Raw genomic sequence first — 23,648 nt, forward strand, 5'->3', positions numbered from 1 at the left:
AAATGGTACCTTATTTTAAAATTTTGTACTGCTTTGATTACTACTGAAGTAAATATTTTTAATATATTTGTCAACTATTTTAAGTTCTTTTTTGGCAACCTGCAAGGTCATAGACTTTACCTTTTTTTCACATTGGGATACTAAACTTTTCTTATTGATGTGTAAGCAGTTACAAAATATCAATACTCTGTAATTCTTGAAACTCTCTTCCCCTTTGTGATAATCACTACTTCTGTGAATGCTGTCTCTCTGTCTCTTTCTACAAGTCCTCTACCTCAGGTTTCCCCTGAGTTAAGGCCTTCATCCTTTGCCTTCTGCTCCGCTCAAACTGTAAATTCTTGTTCTCATCCCTACCCATGAGAGCCTTGAAAATGTTTTAATATTTCCTTCCTATGCCATTAAAAACTCATTACTTTATCTTCCTGTCAAAGAAACAATCAGTTTCATAGCAGGGCACAAAGCCTGATTACTAACCAGGCTATGTGAAGTTAAGGATTGCTCTCCACAGCTCCAGAAATTAACTAAGGACTCTAGCATTGAGTCTGAAATGTGCTTTTGGCACTGCCATCTCTCAGTGTTTATTTGTTCTTTGTTTAAAAAAGTTGTCAGCCTTTGCCAGTCTAAGCCAATCATTACTTTGCTACTCTTCAGCTAATATTTAGGATAACACAAAAGAAGTGTCAGCCATATCTGGGCATCATTCTGAAAAATAGCAAAGGAGTTACAGTGCTAGTGAGAAATTTGACTTCTCTGTTGAAATTAATTTTAATTTTACTTTAGACTCTTAGGAGGAAAATAAAACAAAATAATAATAATTAATTGGAAGTTTACCATGTTAAAAGTGGGTATAATCTTGAAACACTGTTACTGAAAATATTTACCAATATATCAATAGAAGTGTCACTAGAATATGTAATGTTGAAAAATACTACTTGACTAAATATTTTTAAACTTGACTTTAAAGTGAACTGTAATTGGGCTTTTTAGCCATAAAACTTTACTAGAAAAAAATTTAATGTGTACGTTTCTGTCATTTAAAGATTGCAGAATGGCTTTCAGATGGTGAAAGATCTGCTATATGTCTGAAAATGGATGAGAGACATAGACCAGTGAAACTTGAGAAAGTGGTCCTTGGATTTCCCTGCAGTAATAACCAAACCGAATTTAAGTTTGATTTAACCCTCAACTACAAAATTTCCAGTGTTATACAAACGTACTCTGATCAGAAACCCACGCTTGTGGTATGGTTTGTTGGTTGCTTATTTTTTAGTGTAATGTTCAGTTTTTAATATGATTAATACAAAAATTATTCATTCATTTTTAGTTTTGTGCAACAAGGAAAGGTGTGCAACAGGCTGCTTCTGTTCTTGTGAAAGATGCGAAATTTATTATGACTGTGGAACAGAAACAGAGGTATATTTTAAAATTTTTTATTGGAGGTAGAAAGACTTTTAGGGATAACCTAGATGAGAAGAGAAAACTGGGTTGACCTTTTCAAGTTACTTGACCTCTCTAAGCCTCAGTTTCCTCATCTGTAAAATAAAGATAAAAGTAAGTTGGAAGATTAAGTAAGACAATGAATCTTGATGCAACTGTGATCCTGTCTTTATTTCATAGCCAGATTTGAAAGATTATTCATATTGCTGTCTTCAATTTTTTACTCACTTTCAATCCAGTATCTGTTGTAATCTTTTACTAAAGCTGATCTTGTTAATTGACCTCTCAGGAGCTTCTAACACATTTGACCACTCCCACCTAATTTAAAAATTCCAGACTCTGTGTTTCCATGATCATTTCTACCATGTTTCTTGCTACTTTGATTTCTACTCATTCTCAGTCCCTTTTCACTTATAATACCTGATTCTTAAATGTTAACATTCTAGGGGTTCTCTCCAAGGTTCATTCTTTCTAATGCCACACTCCTAGGTATTTGAGTCTCATTATCACATGGGCTCAAGGAATATATGTATACACATATTTATATATGTCTGTGAATTTACAAATTTACAGCTCCAACACAGACCTCCATTCTGAGCTCCAGGTCTACCGGCCATCTGCCTGACATCTCCGATTGTATATCTGTGGGCATGTCAAACTCAGTATGTCCAAAAGAGAACCTTGGTTCTTTCTCTCAAATCAGTTCCTCCTCCAGTGTTCCCCATCCTGATTATTTATCATCTCCCTAGTTGCTCATGCAGAAACCTGTCATTGACATCTCCTTCACCTTCTTCCCCGTAGGCAATCAATTACCAAGTCCTGTCTATTCTTACTTGTAAATATATCTCAAATATATCATTTTATCTTCATCAGCACTGCCACCTACCCCATTCAAGTAATTATTAATCTCTTGCCTTTTATCTGATGACCACAAACACACTCTTATCCCACTTTAATCTGTTATATGCATAGCAGAGTGATTGTTTAAAATTACAAACCTAAACATGTCATTTTTCTGCCTAAAACACTTTAATAGTTTCTTGTTGTCATTAGGCTAAAATCCTAAATACTTAATATCGCCTGCAATACCCTGTATAATGTGTTCTGTGAATACACCAAACTGTTATCCTACACAGAGCTTTCCTGAATCATATTTTCTTTGCCCAGAATTGTTTTTTACCTCTTATTCATCCTTCAAGTCTCACCTTTAGTATCAGTCTCTTAAGAAGTTTTCCATGATTCTTAGTGTCCCTTTATTTGCTTTTACAGGCACCCTATATTTTTATTTCATAAAACTTACTGTAATTATAATAAATATGCTTTTGTTTAATTGTTACTTAATATCTGTTCTATTCCTTAGATTGTAAACGTCTTGAGGAAAGAAAGACTCATGGTCATCTTATTTACCCCTCAATCTTAGCAAGACTCAGCAGAGTGCCAGCACATGCTTACTACTAATATTAGCTTATTATTAATAACAACTTTTGGAAATAAATAAATAAGTTTAGTGGTAGACCTCAAACCAAAATTGGATTAGATCATTACTTGTGGATACGAGCAGATACTGATTTTTCTGACTAATTTTCTATGGGGGGGGATGTACTTTTCTTCACTTTGGATCAGATCAGCTTTCCAATTACAGTCTACCCTGTGGCTACACCTCTGGTTACTTTTCAACCAAAGATGTGTACCAAACCTAGAGGATACCACTTTAGCTTTCTGACATTTGACTTTCTATCCACTAAAAGGGTGGATCTCTAGTCATTTAGTGCATTAAAGAATTACCTATGCAGCCACCTATCCATGCTGTATATACTATTTTCATAATTTTACTTCTGCTTTAAGGATTTAACTTGATCTCCTTAGTTACTGCCATAAGATAAAAACTCTCTATGGTGCAGCTTTTGTTACAAACATCAGCAAAGCATGATTAAACAATAAGATGCAGTAGAGAGTCAGAGAAAGAGAAACTGAAATAGAGCTTATAGCCGAAAAAGTACATGAGGTCTAAGAGGTAGACAGAAAGGGAAAATGTGAAATTAATGCTATCAAGATAACAATAACATAGATTTCTTTGTACCTACTTCTTTGTTTTATACCCTAGAGAATATTTATCATATATCACAGTCAGTCTGTTACTCAGGAACAATAAACAGTTGAATAGATTCTCATTTGTATGTTCGGCTTTTACTTCATTCCCTGAGAAAAGCATAAGTGAAAAGGAGTGGCCCCTTTAACCAGTCACATTCTAGCAGCTCCCACAAGATTTCTTTTTGCCCATAAACCCCAGATTCTGTTACTAAGGTTTCTAAACTTGTCTAGCATGCCCAACTTTTTGTGTACTCTGGTCTCTTTTGCTTTTTCAAAAATAATTTTTCTGTTGTATCATGCATTTAACTTAAAAAATATTTCTATATTTTGAAAAATTTTAGTTAACGTCAGGAAATTAATTGGTAGTATTCTCATAGTGAAAATGTTTCCTGAGCCTTTGCGGGTATTTTTCTCTCTTTTTTTTTTTTTTTTGGTGATTTTATTTATAATTATTTATTTCCTTATTTTCCCCAGTTTTATTGAGATATAATTGACATACAGCACTGTATAAGTCCAGGGTGTACAGAATAAAGATTTGACTTACATATAGCATGAAATGATTACCACAATAAGTTTAGTGCATATTCATCATCCATACATATAAATACAAAATTAAAGAAATAGAAATGTTTTTCACTTGTGATGAGAACTGTTAGGATTTACTCTCTTAACTTTTATATGTAACATGCAGCAGTGTTAATTATATTTATCATGTTGTACATTATATCCCTAGTGCCTATTTATCTTATAACTGGAAGTTTGTGCCTTTTGACTCCTTCATCCAGTTGCCCCTCCCCACCCCCCAACCCCTCACCTCTGGTAACCACAAATCTGATCTCTTTTTCCATGAATTTGTTCCTTTTTTGAAGTATAATTGACCTTCAGCACTGTGTTAGTTCCTATTACACAACACAGTGATTTAGTATTTCCATACATTTCAAAATGATCACCATGATAAGTCTAGTTACAATCTGTCACTATGCAAGATATTACATAATTATTGACTATATTCCCACACTCTACATTTTGTACCCATGACTCATTTATTTCATAACTGGAAGTTTGTTCCTTTTAATCTCCCTCACCCATTTCTTTCCTCTACCCACCTCTCTCCCCTCTGGCAACCACCTGTTTGTTTTCTGTATCTATGACTCTGTTTTTATTTTATGTTTGTTCATTTGTTTTGTTTTTTAGATTCCACACGAGTGAAATCATATGGTATTTGTCTTTCTCTGTCTTACTTATTTCACTTATTTGTCTTTCTCTAACTTATTTCACTTAGCATAATACCCTGTAGGTTCATCCATGTTGTCACAAATGGCAAGATTTCATTCTTTTTTATGGCTGAGTAATATTTTATACACACACACACACACACACACACACACACAAGTACCACATCTTTATCCATTCATCTATTGTTGGACACTTAGATTGCTTCCATATCATGGCTATTGTAAATAATGCTGCAATGAACATAGGGGTGTATATGTCTTTTTGAATTGGTGATTTTGTTTTTGTTGGATAAATACCTAGGAGTGAAATTGCTGGATCATATGGTAGTTCTATTTAAAAATTTTTGTGGAATCTCCATATTTTCCATAGTGGCTGCATTAATTTACATTCCCACCAATAGTGCATGAGGATTCCCTTTTCTCCACATCCTCACCAACACTTATTTGTTGTCTTTTTGATACTAGCCATTCTGACAGGTGTGAGGTTATATCTCACTGTGGTTTTGATTTCCATTTCCCTGATGATTAGTGATGTTGAGCACCTTTTCTTGTTCTGCTGTCCATTTGGATGTCATCTTTGAAAAAAATGTCTATTCAGGTCCTCTGCCCTTTTTAAAATTGGATTATTTAGGTTTTTTTTTTCTTAGTTATAAAATTAGGGACTTCTCAGTATGAAAGTTAGATATTCTCTACTTCTTAAAGATGGTTTTCAAAAAATGATGTTGTGAAAATATTTTGATATCTGTAATCTTCAAAATAACTAACACACTAAGAGTTTTGATGTTAATGGGAATAACTCAATAATTCTGTGTTTTTTAAAATAGGTTACATAAGTGTGCATATTCCATAAGAGATTCAAAACTGAGAGGTAGGTTTAGAGATAATTTTTGAATAGTATTTTCAGCTATAGATAAAAAGAGCCAATTACTGATGAAATATCAACAGTACATAACAGATGATATATTTCTTTTATAGATATCTTAATACATGGTGTTGGTTATCATCATGCTGGTATGGAGCTGTCAGATAGAAAAGTAGTTGAAGGAGCTTTTACTGTTGGAGATCTACCAGTTCTTTGTAAGTAAAAGATATTCTTGTGAATATTATAAGATCTTTAGGAAAAAGAAAAAGCTCAGGTATTCTGACTTATTTCTGTTTTTCTTCCAAGAATCTAAAATTATATAACTATCCATACATATACGTGCTATAGTAAACTCTCTGGCAATTTTAGTTCTTTATCATCTTACTGAACATAGTGCAATTTGAAAAGTAAGAATTAGTAGCTTTTTGGTTTTAAGATATATTATTTTACATTGTAATGTTGTTTTCTTCTTTTTTTTTTCTGAATTTCCTATATATGAGTTTTATTACATTTATAAGAATATATCTTTTATAAGAAAATGTTTACTTGAAGCAATAAAGTTATATGACTTAAAAGTAATATTCCTTAATTTGATGCAGTTACTACCAGTACCTTAGCCATGGGAGTAAATTTGCCTGCTCACCTAGTAGTTATAAAATCTACAATGCATTATGCTGGAGGAATGTTTGAAGAGTACAGTGAAACAGATATTCTACAGATGATTGGTAGAGCTGGTCGACCTCAAGTAAGTGACAGTTTTTCACTTTTTGTAATTTATTTTAAAGACAAGATAAAAAGTAAAAAAAAAAATAATTGTGTATTTTTTGTTAAACAAAAGATTAACATTTCACGTTTAGATTAGGTTTAAATATAAATGTAACTAAGAAAATCTACTTTAATGGAGGAGTAGAAGTAAAACAAGTCTCACCAAAGGAGACATACTCCCTTCATTCCCTCTAAGCCCCCATTGGTTGATGAATGGTTGGGTTTATTAATGTGTATGCTGTTAAAGGGTTTTTTTGGTTTTGAGTTGTTTTGTTTTTGTTTGTTTTTTATTCTGAATAGGGATGCTATTGGCATTTTGGATGGGACAGTTTTTCATTGTGTAGGACTGTCATACATTGCAGAACATGTACCATCCCTGGATCCTAGCACAAAATGCCAATAGTGGTCCCAAGATATTGTGACAATTAAAAATCAGCCCATACACATTACAAAACATGGCCTAATCTGACAGATTCTTGAATAAAGAAGTCATTCATATAGGTACTAAGGGAAAATTTAGGAAGAATATCTTTTCAAAGAATATCAAAATATTATGTTATACAAATTTATAATTATTATAGGATAAATTAGATTATATGTAAATTGCACTGAATCTTACAGCTTTTAACCAGTTACCTAAGTTTGTTTTGATTTTACTACTGCCAAAATTATGTTACATTGAAACCAAAGTGGTACTTTTACATCTATACTCTTGGAAGGTTTTTAAGTCAAATTTTCAGTTAACATTCAAATTCAGAAGCATTTTTTAAGGCCTTTTTGACCTGTTGTTTAAGACAGGGAACTGTTTAATATAAAATGAAAATCTTGAGTTATTGAAGAAGACTGGTATCAACATGTGCTTTTCTTTACTAAATTTCTCTGTTTTCTTTTTTTCTTCCAGTTTGACACTACAGCTACTGCAGTTATTATGACTCGGTTAAGTACAAAAGAGAAGTATATTCAGATGCTAGCTTGTAGTGACACTGTAGAAAGCAGGTAATATGGAACATATTCCCAAAAGACGTTAATATGTTAATGTTAATATAGGCTATATTTTTCCTTTTAATATGTTAGGGGATTTTCTAAGGCCATTTTCTTGAAACTTTTCAATAATCTAATTAGAAAGTTTGTGTACTTTTAAGAAATTTAATAGTTAAAAAAGAGACAGTGTAATATCTTTTGTTCAGCAATGCTTCTTAGCATGCAGTTGCATGTATCCTTGTTATAAAAGGCCAAATTAGTAATGGGAGGAATGTAATTTTCACATCTTTTTACATCTTTAAAATTTGCATAATAGTAGGAGACAGGCAACCTGAGACCTTTTAGTAAAGTGTTTGATTATAATACTTTTGGGGAAAATAGGATGTAATCCACTCCCCACCCTTTTTTTAAGCAATAATGTCTTCTAGATCCATGGAGTAGAGAGAAATCTATAATCTTTTTAAAAGTTAAACTGACATTTTAAGGTTTTGTCATATTTTTGAAAATTAAGTTAACTTTCATGAATTATTAAAGTAACAATATTATTCAATTATATTATTGAATTATTCAAATATTATTCTAAACAAGTAAGAGTTGTATGGCACTGAAATATATATTACTAATGAAAAGGTTTTTTTTCCATTAGTTTGCACAGACATCTTATTGAGCATTTAAATGCGGAGATAGTATTGCATACCATCACAGATGTGACTATTGCTTTGGAATGGATACGATCAACCTTGCTTTATATCAGAGCCTTGAAAAACCCATCTCATTATGGTTTGTTACTTTGATTTTGAAGAGTAGTAATTTAATCAAGCCAATTGGGCCTACTTTATACTAATAAGTCACAGAATAGATTATATAAACTAATAGGTAGCAGAAGTAAAAACAATTATAACAAATACAGTTAGAGCAAGAGTAGAGAAACGTGAGAAATCTTTATCTGTTTTACTTCTAGTCTTTTAATAAGGCTTGAAATCAACACCATTAAAAATAGATCTTTTAGAAAAAAATTATCTCAATAAACATTTTTAAAATGCCTAAAATTATTTAAAGTAAGTTAAAGTCAAAAAGAAGTTTTGAATTTTGTCTGAACTGGTGTTCAAATCAAAGTATATAGTAATACTGTTGCTGCTGGAATTTTCATCTTGCTTCTAAAGCTAGCACACCTATGGTTATGTTGCTTCTAGAGGGTTCTTTCATGTGGTACAGGTTATAAAATAAAAATGCTTGGGATTGCAGGATATCAGATTAAAACCTGACGTGTTATAATACCATTCTAATATACACAGGTTCAAAATTTTCAGACCTCTAAGGAAAAAAAATACATGTAGTATTCCTGGTCACTGTTATACAATAAAATGAACAAGAGATAGCCAATTGATATTGAAAGGATTTCACAACAGTGGGTATTTTCTGTAGATGTTTAAACCTTGTTTTAACTATAAGCTACTTTTTTCTTCTATTTAAGATTGAGTTAGATTACTCTTTTCTAGTTAACTGGGGTATAAATTGAGCCTATAAAGATGAATTCATCTCATTCTATTTTATTTTTAATAAATTGTCATAACATATAGGTTTTGCATCTGGATTGAGCAAAGATGGAATTGAATCAAAATTACAAGGTTAGATGCATTTCCTTCTAAAAAATTATATTCTATAAATTTTAATGAAAAAGTCTAGTTATTATGAAAGTAAGAATGCTCTGGTAAAGTATTTTTTAAAGTAACCTTGTTTGCAGAAAAGAAAATATGGATTTCTTTTTCACAGGTAAATAAAGCTTGGCGCATGTACTTTTTTTCTGAATTAATCTATTTATTAATTCTATCAGAATATCAGAATATCTTCCTTTGTATAACATGTTAACTTGGTTTGTTTTTATTTTTAAAATGATCCTGGTCTTTGGAAATGTTGCCTATAGATACTCAACTCTTTATGTTCCTTTTTTAGTTTAATTTTAATTGAAAATATAAGCCAAGCTTGATTATGGGCTTCTTATCCTAATCTGTGCTAGTGAAGTATTCCTATCAAACCTCAGTTTTAGTTTTCAGTTAATCACTCAGTATTTCTTTACCTATCTTTTAAAATATCAAAAGATTGTTAAGCATTTATTAGGAGTAGAAATTGCTGCCTCTTCATTGTATTGAGACTGTCTTCCAGGAAAAGAAAATACATTAGATCCCTAAAAATATTTAGCCAATTTTAACTTATTCTCTACTTGGATATACACATATGGCAAATAAAAATGCAGAGATAAGGATGAAGCAGTAAAATTGTCTTTCTTAAAGAATAAATATATTGTTAAAACATGCTGATTAGCAATAGCTTATGTTCATGATGCAGCTGTTGAGAAACAGATCTATAATATAGTTGTATTATTCTTTATGTTTTGACCAAATTTGTAATGGAGTTTTAAAAGCATATATTTTTTATCATAATTATCAAATACACAAAATGAGACAGACCAAGAAATATCTTGCTATATTCTGGTAACTGTAAAGATTTAACTTTTCTTAAATGTTCTTAACAGTTCATATTTGTCTTATTTTCAGTTATTATAGGTGGCTAAGTTTTGCCTATAAGGAATAGCCAAATTTATTATATAACTGGATAGAATGTTTTGGTTTCCTTGGAAGTCTGCCTTAAATTTCTTAGGAAGGGTCTTTAGCATAGAATATGCTGTTTCCTAAATTTGGTTATACTTTCTTACTCAGTATCCTCCAGTAGCTCTCCCATCACTCTTAGAATAAAGTGCAAACTTTCACCAGAACCCACAAAGTCCTGTTTGGTACCCCCATGCCTATTTCTCTAACTTCATCTCTTGTCACTTTCCTCTCATTTATTCCACTCTGTCCAAATTGGCTGTCTTGCTGTTCCTTAACCACATCAAGCTTGTTCACACTTCAGGTCCTTGCACTCTCTTTATTCTTGAAACACTTCTTGCATATTTTACGTGGCCTGAACCGTCATTTCATTCAGGTCTTTGTTTACATATCAACTCCTCAGAGAAACCTTCCTGGACTACCTTATTTAAACCCACATTTACAGAGACGAAGGAAAAACAATTTCTATATTGTTACTGCTGCTTTCCTGCTCTTGGAAAAGGTGATGTGTTTATGTTGAAAATTAGGATGACTACATTCTTACTTTAATCAGAAGTTATAAGCTGTGTATCTGAAATACACATAAGCTTAATTAAAGAAAAGCTTAAAAAACTCTGTTATTCTTTAGTTCCTTTCTCAGCTTTATTTTCCTTCATAATACCTTTCTTTTTTTTTAATTTTTATTTTATATTGGAGTATAGTTGAGTAACAATGTTGTGTTAGTTTCAGGTGTACAGCACAGTGGTTCAGTTATACATATACATGTATCTATTCTTTTTCAAATTCTTTTCCCATTTAGGTTATTACAGAATATTGAGCAAAGTTCCTTGTGCTTATACAGTAGGTCCTTGTTGGTTATCTGTTTTAAATATAGTGGTGTGTACATGTCAATCGCAAACTCCCAATCTCTCCCTCCCTCGTAATACTTTTCAATACCTGAGATTATATTATTTATTTGTTATTGATTGCTTTCTTCAGTAAAATACAAGTTTTAAAGAGGAAGAACCTTGCCTTGTTCACTACTATAAACTTTAAGCTTAGAATAGTGCTCAGCATATAGTAAGCATTCTTGTTTGATTAACTTACTGAATATTAATTTTTTTGAAGTTGAAAATTGAGAGCATTGGTTTTTTTTTTTATTTAAGTGTAGTTGATTTACAATGTCATGTTAGTTTCAGGTGTACAGTATAGTGATTCAGTTTTATATATATGTATATTCTTTTTTAGATTCTTTTCCCTTATAGATTATTACAAAATATTGAGTATAGTTTCCTGTGCTTATACAGTAGGTCCTTGTTGGTTATCTATTTTATATACAGTAGTGTGTACATGTTAATCCAACCTCCTAATTTATCCCTCCTCCTCTTTCCCCTTTGGTAACCATAAGTTTGTTTTCTGTGTCTGTGAGTCTCTTCCTGTTTTGTAAGTTCATTTGTATTTTTTTTTTTTTTAGATTCTACATATAAGTGATATCATGTGATATTTGTCTTTCTCTGTCTTGCTTACTTCACTTAGTATGATAATCTCTGGGTCCATCCATCCATCCATGTTGCCACAAATGGCATTATTTCATTCTTTTTTATGTCTGAGTAATATTCCATTATGTGTGTGTGTGTGTGTGTGTGTGTGTATATATATATATATATATATATCACATCTTCTTTATCCATTCCTCTGTTGATGGACATTTAGGTTGCTTCCATGTCTTGACTATTGTAAATAGTGCTGCAATGAACATTGGGGTGCATGTATCTTTTCAAATTATAGTTTTCTCTGGATATATGCCCAGGAGTGGGATTAGAGGATCATATGGTAACTCTATTTTTAGTTTTTTAAGGAACCTCCATACTGTTCTCCGTAGTGGCTGTACCAATTTACATTCCCACCAACAGTGTAGGAAGGTTCCTTTTTCTCCACACCCTCTCCAGCATTTATTATGTGTAGACTTTTGTTGATGGCCACTGAATGTTAATTTAATAGTGGGTAATTAAGAAAATTAGCAAAGACTTCAAAAGCCTTACTTAACCAAACACTTAAAACTATCAAGCTGCCTTAGCAATGTTGCTTAAACTAAAGTATTTTTCAAAGAACCCTGCTTTCTAAGGGCTATTTTTTTTTTTAATTTTTAAAAAAAAATTAATTAATTTATTTTCTTATTTTTGGCTGTGTTGGGTCTTTGTTTCTGTGCAAGGGCTTTCTCTAGTTGTGGCAAGTGGGGGCCACTCTTCATCGCGGTGCGCGGGCCTCTCACTATCGCAGCCTCTCTTGTTGCGGAGCACAGGCTCCAGACGCGCAGGCTCAGTCGTTGTGGCTCACGGGCCCAGTCGCTCCGCAGCATGTGGAATCTTCCCAGACCAGAGCTCGAACCCGTGCCCCCTGCATTGGCAGGCGGATTCTCAACCACTGCGCCACCAGGGAAGCCCCTAAGGGCTATGTTTTTTTAAGTGGCTATTCTATATAACATTGAATAGGTTGTGGTATTCCCACTCTCTGCTGTTAACTGCCTCCAATCTCCTGGGCTTTATAGCAGGGAACAGAGAGAACACTGAATTGAACAGGTTACTACAATTGACTGCTCTGGTCCCCATCAATCAGTGAGAGTGAACTTGCATTGCTTCCTATTCAGAGGTTCCTTCCAGGTGCAATAGTGTCATATTCAGAGATGCTGAAGTAAATACTAGAACCATCAGCTAAAATAGTCATAATGGTTACCTTAAGAGAGTGTGGCAAACTAGGAGGAGGGGAAAGACTGGTGTTTTTTGAACAATCTCTGTAGAACTATTTGATTCTTTATACTTTGTGTGTATATATCTTAAAGCTTTTTTGAAAAGAAAAACTACTGCCATATTGGAAGTCAAATGGCAAAACAGTTATTTAGACTTGGAGCAAGTCACTTAGCTTCTCTATTCTTTAATTTCCTAACTTGTATATGAAATAATATTAATACCTGCCATGTTGTGTTTTGAGGATTAAATGAGATAGTACAAATATATCATTTTAAAAGCTCCAAGTTGTAAATGTTATCACTTGAGTGTTATTTTTATTATTTGTATTATTTTTACTGTTAGAAAATTTTTTCAGCATATTAGTCGGCTCTTTTGTTTAAATGAGTTGTTGTTTTTTTTAACCACTTAAATAGGGACTACAGTTCTTCCCAGAACAATTACACAGAAATACACCTTCAGGATATTTTATAATAAATTCTATTTTGTGTTGCTTCTTTATTTTACTAAAGTAAAAAATGTGTTTTCTATAATTGAACAGAATTATGTTTGAAGAATCTGAATGATTTATCATCTCTGGACCTGATAAAGATGGATGAAGATGTTAATTTCAAACCAACTGGTAATTTTTCCATGATTGTTAGTAAATTTAACAATTGCTTACTTGAGGCTAAATTAAAAATTTTTTTCTACTAAAATTTAGATGATGGTAAAATTAAATTGTGGTTTCAGTTCTCAACAGGGTATCATCATTATTAGCATGATCAATTTATACGAGTCCTATTTCTAAAATTATAGAGCTTCTTTTTGACAGGCACGGAATTTGTGTTCGCTAACTCCAGTGACTTAGCAGAGGATTAAAATGCTCAAATCTTTGGGTTGCTTCAGTCCTGTCATAACTCTTGTAGCTATCCTTTTGCCAATTCTTAATTATTCAAACATTGCTTATCTGGATAGTTACTTAGGCTCCTTTTCTCTCTGTCTCTCTCTTTTTGATTCTATATAGGGTATAACAGAAGCAAGGAAGAATGTTTTGTAGTTTTTACCACTCATGATTAGAAGTTTCTTGAGGGAAAATATTGACTTCATTATAACAAATTAAACTTTTTAAGAAGAGATACTTTACTGAATAAAAATTGGGAAGTATAGGAAAGTTTAAAAAAATCAGAATCTGACTATCTGTTAACATTTCATGTATCCTTCCATTTTTAAATGCATTTTTACATACTTGCAGCTGTACTATAGAAATGTATGATTTTGTATTATGTTTTTATTTGTATTTATTTGTATAAGGTTTTTTAAAACAAATTACCTCCCTAACTCTCAACCCTAGATTTATAACATTTTTTTCCTCTCCCATAGTCCTCATTCTGATAAACCTAATTTGTTTGTGAGAATTACCTTCTTTGTATTTTAGGATGTCTCACTAAAGGGGGCATGAGAATCACTAATATAACTTCATCTATTCTTCAGATACTTTAATTCTCAAGAATCTTATTCCCACTATCATTCTTTCCCTGTGGAACTTCTTGAATCCACTGATAACATTCCTTCTGCCTTTAAACATACCTAATAAATGATATGTGTAATATTTGTCCTCTTTCTCAATCATCAGTGGATACTACCTGATTAATTTTCTTATTTTTAACATTCTTTTGATTCTCTTTCTGCTTCTTTAGTCAATTTCTCTTTGCTGACTTTTTTGCTTTACTATGGGCTTCTTAAATGTGTAGATGTTGGACCTTTATTCCCAGTTTATGATAATTTCTTTGAAAACATAATTTACCTTCACAGCTTAAGCTATGGTCATTATGTAAATGAATTGTAGTTTTGATCCTGGTCTCTCACCTTTGCTATGACATTTGAACGTTAGTTTTCTATTGGAAATCTTTTCTTACATATATGACATGAAACTTGACACCCAGAGCATATAACAGTTAATTTGACCTGCAATACTATACAGTGGAATGAACATAAAATTTGTGTTCCAAATGCCTGGATTTCAGTCCCAGTTCTGCCACTATGCTAGCTGTGACCTTATGCTCACTGAGCCTTAGTTTATTTATCTGTAAAACAAGAATATATTACATGTCCTACTTACCTTACTGGGTTGTTGTGATGATGAAATGGGATAATGAACATTTACAACAAAAAAAAATTCCTCTGAAAACATGAGTTGTTGCTCTTTTTTGTCCAAGGTTAGGAAAATGTATCTCTACTTGCCTCTTATTCTCAATAGCATAACCGGTTTGTTAAGCCTATTATAAAATGTTTGATGTCTTTGGTTTCTCTTTCATTCCTCACTCATTCCATGTCCAGGCAGGAATGTCCAAAAGGACAATCCAATCTTGGAGCTGAAAATATTCCTTATCACGTAGCAGGGTAATGTTTCCTAAAGTGTGGCTGGGTTAACTACTTCCTCTCAAAGTCAACTGAGGGTGCTGTTATGTTAAAATGAAAACTGAGGGTGCTGTTATGTTAAAATGAAATTAATGAACCCTACTCCAGACTTACAAACCTCACCTTCTAGGAGTAAAACCTAGTAATTTAGATTTTAAGCTTGTTCCCTGGATGCTTCTTTTGCACCTTAAAATTGAGAACTGCCTTGGTATTGATGTTTCAATAAGTGGTATAGTGAAAATCTATTTAGATCTTCATGTCATACACCAATTTATCTTAGTGGGTGTTCTGGGCGTGGGGGGAGAGAGATTCCAAATTAAAATAGAGAATGCAGTTTTACTCTAAACTATCTTCTCTAGGAGATTCATGGGGTTCAGTAGCATATTAAAGGTGCTAAGAAGAAAGGTAGTAAAAAAGAGCTGAAATTGATTAGCCTAAGATTTTTACATTCTTATTTGCCCACAGAAATCTTTTAAATGGAAATCCATTAATATTGCAAAGAGCACTAATGTTCTATCAGTGTTCAGTCTATTAATTTAAATGTTAATATCATCCAAAACACCTTTACAGACATACCCAGAATAATATTTGACCAAATACCTGGGCACCCTATGGCCCAGTTAAGTTGACACATAAAATTAACCATCACAGCAGCTTAACATAAAATATACATTCTAGCTGAATGTAGCTGAGTTTTCAGAGGAATACAGTGTTGTACATGATGCCATTTTACCTGTTTCTCCTCTGGACCCAGGTTTGTCATGTACTCTGCTTTGAAAGCACATATTATGCAATGCCCAATCATTGGACATTTTGTCCTTTGTGTTTATTAACTCAGCAGCCTCAACTCTTGTTACACCCTACACCATCAAGCTACTTAAAACACACACACATAAAGTGTTACATATATGTATGTATATATAACTTTATGAGGAATTTAACATGTCTTTTTAACTGTGCTAGTATTTTTATTAGGATTATTTAGGTTAGTGCTCTTGTTATAAGGTTGTATGAATTTTTTAGTTGTTTGCCTCAATACTTTTTCCCATAAGCCTTGTTATTTTTAGTATGCAGTTTATAGAATACAAGATTTTATAGGAATGCATATACTATATATTTACAGGAAATAAAGGTTTACGTAAATGTATAGGAATACTATATATTTATTTAAGGCTAAGAATTTTTATTAGCTGTGATTTGTAATAGTTTCATTATCAATCAGTTTGTTGTATTTTCTAATTTCCATTATTTCTTCTTTGACCTATGGATTATTTGGAAATCTAGTTCTTTTTTTTTTTTTTAATGTCTGAAACATTTATGTTAACATATTTCCATACAAATAACCCAGTGAAAGTTTAGTATTAGTTGTTTTGTTTATTTTTTTTTTTATACTGCAGGTTCTTGGAGCTCCAGTGGCGCAATCGGTTAGCGCGCGGTACTTATATACTGCAGGTTCTTATTAGTCATCAGTTTTATACACATCAGTGTATACATGTCAATCCCAAGCACCCAATTCAGCACACCACCATCCCCACCCCACCGCAGATTTCCCCCCTTGGTGTCCATATGTCTGTTCTCTACATCTGTGTCTCAACTTCTGCCCTGCAAACCGGCTCATCTGTACCATTTTTCTAGGTTCCACATACATGCGTTAATATATGATATTTGTTTTTCTCTTTCTGACTTCCTTCACTCTGTATGACAGTCTCTAGATCCATCCACATCTCAAGAAATGACTCAATTTCGTTCCTTTCTATGGCTGAGTAATATTCCATTGTATATATGTACCACAACTTCTTTATCCATTCGTCTGTCGATGGGCATTTAGGTTGCTTCCATGACCTGGCTATTGTAAATAGTGCTGCAATGAACATTTGGGTGCATGTGTCTTTTTGAATTACGGTTTTCTCTGGGTATATGCCCAGTAGTGGGATTGCTGGGTCATATGGTAGTTCTATTTTTAGTTTTTTAAGGAACCTCCATACTGTTCTCCATAGTGGCTGTATCAATTTACATTCCCACCAACAGTGCAAGAGGGTTCCCTTTACTCCACACCCTCTCCAGCATTTCTTGTTTCTAGATTTTCTGATGATGCCCATTCTAACTGGTGTGAGGTGATACCTCATTGTAGTTTTGATTTTCATTTCTCTAATAATTAGTGATGTTCAGCATCTTTTCATGTGCTTCTTGGCCATCTGTATGTCTTCTTTGGAGAAATGTCTATTTAGGTCTTCTGCCCATTTTTGGATTGGGTTGTTTGTTTCTTTAATATTGAGCTGAATGAGCTGTTTATATATTTTGGAGATTAATCCTTTGTCCGTTGATTCGTTTGCAAATATTTTCTCCCATTCAGAGGGTTGTCTTTTGGTCTTGTTTATGGTTTCCTTTGCTGTGCAAAAGCTTTGAAGTTTCATTAGGTCCCATTTGTTTATTTTTGTTTTTATTTCCATTACTCTAGGAGGTGGATCAAAAAAGATCTTGCAGTGATTTATGTCAAAGAGTGTTCTTCCTATGTTTTCCTCTAAGAGTTTTATAGTGTCCGGTCTTACATTTAGGTCTCGAATCCATTTTGAGTTTATTTTTGTGTATGGTGTTAGGGAGTGTTCTAATTTCATTCTTTTACATGTAGCTGTCCAGTTTTCCCAGCACCACTTATTGAAGAGACTGTCTTTTCTCCATTGTATATCCTTGCCTCCTTTGTCATAGATTAGTTGACCATAGGTGCGTGGGTTTATCTCTGGGCTTTCTATCTTGTTCCACTGATCTATGTTTCTGTTGTTGTGCCAGTACCGTATTGTCTTGATTACTGTATCTTTGTAGTATAGTCTGAAGTCAGGGAGTCTGATTCCTCCAGTTCCGTTTTTTTCCCTCAAGACTGCTTTGGCTATTCAGGGTCTTTTGTGTCTCCATACAAATTTTAAGATGATTTGTTCTAGTTCCATAAAAAATGCCATTGGTAATTTGATAGGGATTGCATTGAATCTGTAGATTGCTTTGGGTAGTATAGTCATTTTCACAATATTGATTCTTCCAATCCAAGAACATGGTATATCTCTCCATCTGTTTGTATCATCTTTAATTTCTTTCATCAGCATCTTATAGTTTTCTGCATACAGGTCTTTTGTCTCCCTAGGTAGGTTTATTCCTAGGTATTTTATTCTTTTTGTTGCAATGGTAAATGGGAGTGATTCCATAATTTCTCTTTCAGATTTTTCATCATTAGTGTATAGGAATGCAAGAGATTTCTGTGCATTAATTTTGTATTCTGCAACATTACCAAATTCATTGATTAGCTCTAGTAGTTTTCTGGTGGCGTTTTTAGGATTCTCTATGTATATAGTATCATGTCATCTGCAAACAGTGACAGTTTTACTTCTTCTTTTCCAATTTGTATTTCTTTTATTTCTTTTTCTTCTATGATTGCCGTGGCTAGGACTTCCAAAACTATGTTGAATGATACTGGTGAGAGTGGACATCCTTGTCTCGTTCCTGATCTTAGAGGAAATGGTTTCAGTTTTCACCATTGAGAATGATGTTTGCTGTGGGTTTGTTGTATATGGCCTTTATTATGTTGAGGTAGGTTCCCTCTATGCCCACTTTCTGGAGAGTTTTTATCATAAATGGGTGTTGAATTTTGTCAAAAGCTTTTTCTGCATCTATTGAGATGATCATATGGTTTTTATTCTTCAATTTGTAAATATGGTGTATCACATTGATTGATTTGCATATGTTGAAGAATCCTTGCATCCCTGGATAAATCCCACTTGATCATGGTGTATGATCCTTTTAATGTGTTGTTGGATTCTGTTTGCTAGTATTTTGCTGAGGATTTTTGCATCTATATTCATCAGTGATATTGGTCTGTAATTTTCTTTTTTTGTAGTATCTTTGTCTGGTTTTGGTATGAGGGTGATGGTGGCCTCATAGAATGAGTTTGGGAGTGTTCCTTCCTCTGCAATTTTTTGGAAGAGCTTGAGGAGGATGGGTGTTAGCTCTTCTCTAAATGTTTTTTTTGTTTTATTTTTTATTTTTTTTAAACATCTTTATTGGAGTATAATTGCTTTACAATGGTGTGTTAGTTTCTGCTTTATAACAAAGTGAATCAGTTATACATATACATATGTTCCCATATCTCTTCACTCTTGCGTCTCCCTCCCTCCCACCCTCCCTATCCCACCCCTCTAGGTGGTCACAAAGCACCGAGCTGATCTCCCTGTGCTATGCGGCTGCTTCCCACTAGCTATCTATTTTACATTTGGTAGTGTATATATGTCCATGCCACTCTCTCACCCTGTCACATCTTACCCCTCCCCCTCCCCATATCCTCAAGTCCATTCTCTAGTAGGTCTGTGTCTTTATTCCCGTCTTGCCACTAGGTTCTTCATGACCTTTTTTTTTTTTCCTTAGATTCCATATGTATGTGTTAGCATACTGTATTTGTTTTTCTCTTTCTGACTTACTTCACTCTGTATGACAGACTTTAACTCCATCCACCTCACTACAAATACCTCCATTTCATTTCTTTTTATGGCTGAGTAATATTCCATTGTATATATGTGCCACATCTTCTTTATCCATTCATCCGATGATGGACACTTAGGTTGCTTCCATGTCCTGGCTATTGTAAATAGAGCTGCAATGAACATTTTGGTACATGACTCTTTTTGATTTATGGTTTTCTCAGGGTATATGCCCAGTAGTGGGATTGCTGGGTCATATGGTAGTTCTATTTTTAGTTTTTTAAGGAACCTCCATACTGTTCTCCATAGTGGCTGTATCAATTTACATTCCCACCAACAGTGCAAGAGTGTTCCCTTTTCTCCACACCCTCTCCAGCATTTATTGTTTCTAGATTTTTTGATGATGGCCATTCTGACTGGTGAGAGATGATATCTCATTGTAGTTTTGGTTTGCATTTCTCTAATGATTAATGATGTTGAGCATTCTTTCATGTGTCTGTTGGCAATCTGTATATCTTCGTTGGAGAAATGTCTATTTCGGTCTTCTGCCCATTTTTGGATTGGGTTGTTTGTTTTTTTGTTATTGAGCTGCATGAGCTGCTTGTAAATCTTGGAGATTAATCCTTTGTCAGTTGCTTCATTTGCAAATATTTTCTCCCATTCTGAGGGTTGTCTTTTGGTCTTGTTTATGGTTTCCTTTGCTGTGCAAAAGCTTTGAAGTTTCATTAGGTCCCATTTGTTTATTTTTGTTTTTATTTCCATTTCTCTAGGAGCTGGGTCAAAAAGAATCTTGCTGTGATTTATGTCATAGAGTGTTCTGCCTATGTTTTCCTCTAAGAGTTTGATAGTGTCTGGCCTTACACTTAGGTCTTTAATCCATTTTGAGTTTATTTTTGTGTATGGTGTCAGGGAATGTTCTAATTTCATACTTTTACATGTACCTGTCCAGTTTTCCCAGCACCACTTATTGAGGAGGCTGTCTTTTCTCCACTGTATATGCTTGCCTCCTTTATCAAAGATAAGGTGACCATATGTGCATGGGTTTATCTCTGGGCTTTCTATCCTGTTCCACTGATCTATGTTTCTGTTTTTGTGCCAGTACCAAACTGTCTTGATTACTGTAGCTTTGTAATATAGTCTGAAGACAGGGACCCTGATTCCCCCAGCTCCATTTTTCATCCTCAAGATTGCTTTGGCTATTCGGGGTCTTTTGTGTTTCCATACAAATTGTGAAATTTTTTGTTCAAGTTCTGTGAAAAATGCCATTGGTAATTTGATAGGGATTGCATTGAATCTGTAGATTGCTTTGGGTAGTATAGTCATTTTCACAATATTGATTCTTCCAATCCAAGAACATGGTATATCTCTCCATCTATTTGTATCATCTTTAATTTCTTTCATCAGTGTCTTATAATTTTCTGCATACAGGTCTTTTGTCTTCTTAGGTAGGTTTATTCCTAGATATTTTATTCTTTTTGTTGAAATGGTAAATGGGAGTGTTTTCTTAATTTCACTTTCAGATTTTTCATCATTAGTGTATAGGAATGCAAGAGATTTCTGTGCATTAATTTTGTATCCTGCTACTTTACCAAATTCATTGATTAGCTCTAGTAGTTTTCTGGTAGCGTCTTTAGGATTCTCTATGTATAGTATCATGTCATCTGCAAACAGTCTTCTTTTCCGATTTGGATTCCTTTTATTTCTTTTTCTTCTCTGATTGCTGTGGCTAACACTTCCAAAACTATGTTGAATAATAGTGGTGAGAGTGGGCAACCTTGTCTTGTTCCTGATCTTAGTGGAAATGGTTTCAGTTTTTCACCATTGAGGACAATGTTGGCTGTGGTTTTGTCATATATGGCCTTTATTATGTTGAGGAAAGTTCCCTCTATGCCTACTTTCTGCAGGGCTTTTATCATAAATGGGTGTTGAATTTTGTCGAAAGCTTTCTCTGCATCTACTGAGATGATCACATGGTTTTTCTCCTCAATTTGTTAATATGATGTGTCACGTTGATTGATTTGCGTATATTGAAGAATCCTTGCATTCCTGGAATAAACCCCACTTGATCATGGTGTATGATCCTTTTAATGTGCTGTTGGATTCTGTTTGCTTGTATTTTGTTGAGGATTTTTGCATCTATGTTCATCAGTGATATTGGCCTGTAGTTTTCTTTCTTTGTGACATCTTTGTCTGGTTTTGGTATCAGGGTGATGGTGGCCTCGTAGAAAGAGTTGGGGAGTGTTCCTCCCTCTGCAATATTTTGGAAGAGTTTGAGAAAGATAGGTGTTAGCTCTTCTCTAAATGTTTGATAGAATTCTCCTGTGAAGCCATCTGGTCCTGGGCTTTTGTTTATTGGAAGATTCTTCATCACAGTTTCAATTTCATTACTTGTGATTGGTCTGTTCATATTTTCTGTTTCTTCCTGGTTCAGTCTTGGAAGGTTATACCTTTCTAAGAATTTGTCCATTTCTTCCAGGTTGTCCATTTTATTGGCATAGAGTTGCTTGTAGTAGTCTCTTTAGATGCTTTGTATTTCTGCGGTGTCTGTTGTAACTTCTCCTTTTTCATTTCTAATTTTATTGATTTGAGTCCTCTCCCTCTTTTTCTTGATGAGTCTGGCTAATGGTTTATCAATTTTGTTTATCTTCTCAAAGAACCAGCTTTTAGTTTTATTGATCTTTGCTATTGTTTTCTTTGTTTCTATTTCATTTATTTCTGCTCTGATCTTTATGATTTCTTTCCTTCTGCTAACTTTGGGTTTTGTTTGTTCTTCTTTCTCTAGTTCCTTTAGGTGTAAGGTTAGATTGTTTACTTGAGATTTTTCTTGTTTCTTTAGGTAGGCTTGTATAGCTATAAACTTCCCTCTAAGAACTGCTTTTGCTGCATCCCATAGGTTTTGGATCGTCGTGTTTTCATTGTCATTTGTCTCTAGGTATTTTTTGATTTCCTCTTTGATTTCTTCAGTGATCTCTTGGTTATCTAGAAACGTATTGTTTAGCCTCCATGTGTTTGTGTTTTTTACGTTTTTTTCCCTGTAATTCATTTCTAATCTCATAGCGTTGTGGTCAGAAAAGATGCTTGATATGATTTCAATTTTCTTAAATTTACTGAGGCTTGAATTGTGACCCAAGATGTGATCTATCCTGGAGAATGTTCTGTGCGCACTTGAGAAGGAAGTGTAATCTGCTGTTTTTGGATGGAATGTCCTATAAATATCAATTAAATCTATCTGGTTTATTGTGTCATTTAAAGCTTCTGTTTCCTTTTTTATTTTCATTTTTGATTATCTGTCCATTGGTGTAAGTGAGGTGTTAAAGTCCCCCACTATTATTGTGTTACTGTCGATATCCTCTTTTATAGCTGTTAGCAGTTGCCTTATGTATTGAGGTGCTCCTATGTTGGGTGCATATATATTTGTAATTGTTATATCTTCTTCTTGGATTGATCCCTTGATCTTTATGTAGTGTCCTTCCTTGTCTCTTGTAACATTCTTTATTTTAAAGTCTATTTTATCTGATATGAGTATTGATACTCCAGCTTTCTTTTGATTTCCATTTGCATGGAATATCTTTTTCCATCCCCTCACTTTCAGTCTGTATGTGTCCCTAGGTCTGAAGTGGGTCTCTTGTAGACAGCATATATATGGGTCTTGTTTTTGTATCCATTCAGCAAGCCTGTGTCTTTTGGTTGGAGCATTTAATCCATTCACGTTGAAGGTAATTATCAATATGTATGTTCCTATGACCATTTTCTTAATTGTTTTGGGTTTGTTTTTGTAAGTCCTTTTCTTCTCTTGTGTTTCCCACTTAGAGAAGTTCCTTTAACATTTTTTGTAGAGCTGGTTTAGTGGTGCTGAATTCTCTTAGCTTTTGCTTGTCTCTAAAGCTTTTGATTTCTCCATCAAATCTAAATGAGATCCTTGCCGGGTAGAGTAATCTTGGTTGTAGGTTCTTCCCTTTCATCACTTTAAGTATATCATGCCACTCCCTTCTGGCTTGTAGAGTTTCTCCTGGGAAATCAGCTGTTAACCTTATGGGAGTTCTCTTGTATATTATTTGTCATTTTTCCCTTACTGCTTTCAATAATTT

General features: G+C 33.7%; 1 protein-coding gene across 3 annotated transcripts in view; it reads left to right on the top strand.

Moving 5' to 3' along the window:
* The window catches only part of HFM1 (helicase for meiosis 1), a 146,276-nt gene that overhangs the window by 37,814 nt on the left and 84,814 nt on the right, over window positions 1-23,648 (top strand). For 2 of the 3 annotated variants that reach the window (XM_082382902.1, XM_082382903.1), the window contains 9 exons: window positions 1,041-1,241; window positions 1,325-1,413; window positions 5,588-5,631; window positions 5,739-5,840; window positions 6,225-6,370; window positions 7,292-7,386; window positions 8,018-8,151; window positions 8,952-8,999; window positions 13,242-13,322. In XM_082382902.1, coding sequence (XP_082239028.1) covers window positions 1,041-1,241; window positions 1,325-1,413; window positions 5,588-5,631; window positions 5,739-5,840; window positions 6,225-6,370; window positions 7,292-7,386; window positions 8,018-8,151; window positions 8,952-8,999; window positions 13,242-13,322 — 940 coding nt within the window. The remainder of the gene's footprint in view (window positions 1-1,040; window positions 1,242-1,324; window positions 1,414-5,587; window positions 5,632-5,738; window positions 5,841-6,224; window positions 6,371-7,291; window positions 7,387-8,017; window positions 8,152-8,951; window positions 9,000-13,241; window positions 13,323-23,648) is intronic. The other variant, XM_082382904.1, reaches the window with a different exon arrangement.

Source organism: Balaenoptera borealis, assembly GCF_965194805.1.
Source record: "Balaenoptera borealis genome assembly, chromosome: 1".
Classification (NCBI taxonomy): Eukaryota; Metazoa; Chordata; class Mammalia; order Artiodactyla; family Balaenopteridae; genus Balaenoptera; species Balaenoptera borealis.